The sequence below is a fragment of the Monomorium pharaonis genome, chromosome 2 (assembly GCF_013373865.1).
Source record: "Monomorium pharaonis isolate MP-MQ-018 chromosome 2, ASM1337386v2, whole genome shotgun sequence".
NCBI classification, from domain to species: Eukaryota; Metazoa; Arthropoda; class Insecta; order Hymenoptera; family Formicidae; genus Monomorium; species Monomorium pharaonis.
Window position 1 is genome coordinate 2,680,445 of NC_050468.1, and position 1,125 is coordinate 2,681,569.

Here is a 1,125-nt window from a genome sequence, read left to right on the forward strand (position 1 = left end):
CAATGAACTTTTGCTGAAGTTGCTTGAACAACACAGGGCGTCTGACGCCAAATTCTCTGCTTTTATCGAAGAACAGCGACGCATCAGGAGATTAACACTAAGCTAAATCAATTAAATGTTATTGCTGGAAATGTGGAGAGAAATAGTCAGCGTATCACTTCGTTGGAGCAAAGCTGTGCTACCATTGCGCGTGACGTGGGTGACTTAAAGAGTCATCAGAGATCGTCTGAATTAGACTTGCATAGCCGAACACACAATATGCTTATCATATCTGGCGTGCCATCCACGTTGTCTATTACCCCTTTGACTCTCGTTCGCAATGTGTTTACGAAGCTTGGTATCCCTGAACTGTCGTGCCATATTTTAGAGATTAGGACCATTGCTCGTGAATCAGGTCGCACAGTGTCTTATGATCGTCCTTTGCCGGTCTCTACCTCCGTTTCACTCTTTGTCACTCTAGCTTCTGTTGCTGTTCGTGATATCGTTATCTCGAGGAAGCGTGCGCGTCGTGTGCTAGTGCAAAGTGAGGTTTGCGAGAACGATTCAGGCGGAAATATTTACGTGAATGAGCTGCTTCCCAAAGACATATATGAACTGCTGAAGCAAACAAAGCATACGGCCAAGAAGAAATCATATCATTATGTATGGGTCAGCAGGGGTCGTGTTAACGTCAGACGCTCGGATGGCGAACCTGTGATTCGAGTAGACTCGGTGGCTGACCTTGACAAGTTGGCTTGACATACTCTTCCTGTTCCTTCATCGTTTATATTACCTTGGCATCTTTCTTGGTTAGCTTAGCTTAAGGATATTCTTCGCTTGTTCTTATTCGCTCAGGGTTTGCTTGTGTTGCTGGTTCTGGGATTACATGGCTTACACCAAAATTGCCTGTTTCATTACATTTGCGGTTAAACTAGATTCGACCTTATTTTATTAAGTTAGATATGTAATTAGTTATACTTGCTCTTATCAGCGCTTGATTGCTTTTAAGTTTTTTTTCCTTCCCTTACCATAATCATCCTGCTCGTATCTGCGTTTGCTCAACTTTTGTATGTAGCTTGTAATCTAGGTTCTATACCTTACATATTAGTTTAAGATATACAAGAAATTATTGCACTACTGCGTTCG

The 1,125-nt window shown here is 42.3% G+C and overlaps 1 protein-coding gene across 1 annotated transcript; it reads left to right on the forward strand.

Annotated features, from left to right (window-relative positions):
- Positions 1-258: 258 nt before the first annotated feature.
- On the forward strand, positions 259-738 carry LOC118644426. Its single transcript, XM_036283000.1, has one exon. The coding sequence runs from the start codon at positions 259-261 to the stop codon at positions 736-738; it is 480 nt and encodes a 159-aa protein (XP_036138893.1).
- Positions 739-1,125: the final 387 nt, after the last annotated feature.

Bases quoted from the DNA above. Each gene is read 5' to 3' on its own strand.
- LOC118644426 (XM_036283000.1), top strand. From the start codon at position 259: ATGCTTATCATATCTGGCGTGCCATCCACGTTGTCTATTACCCCTTTG.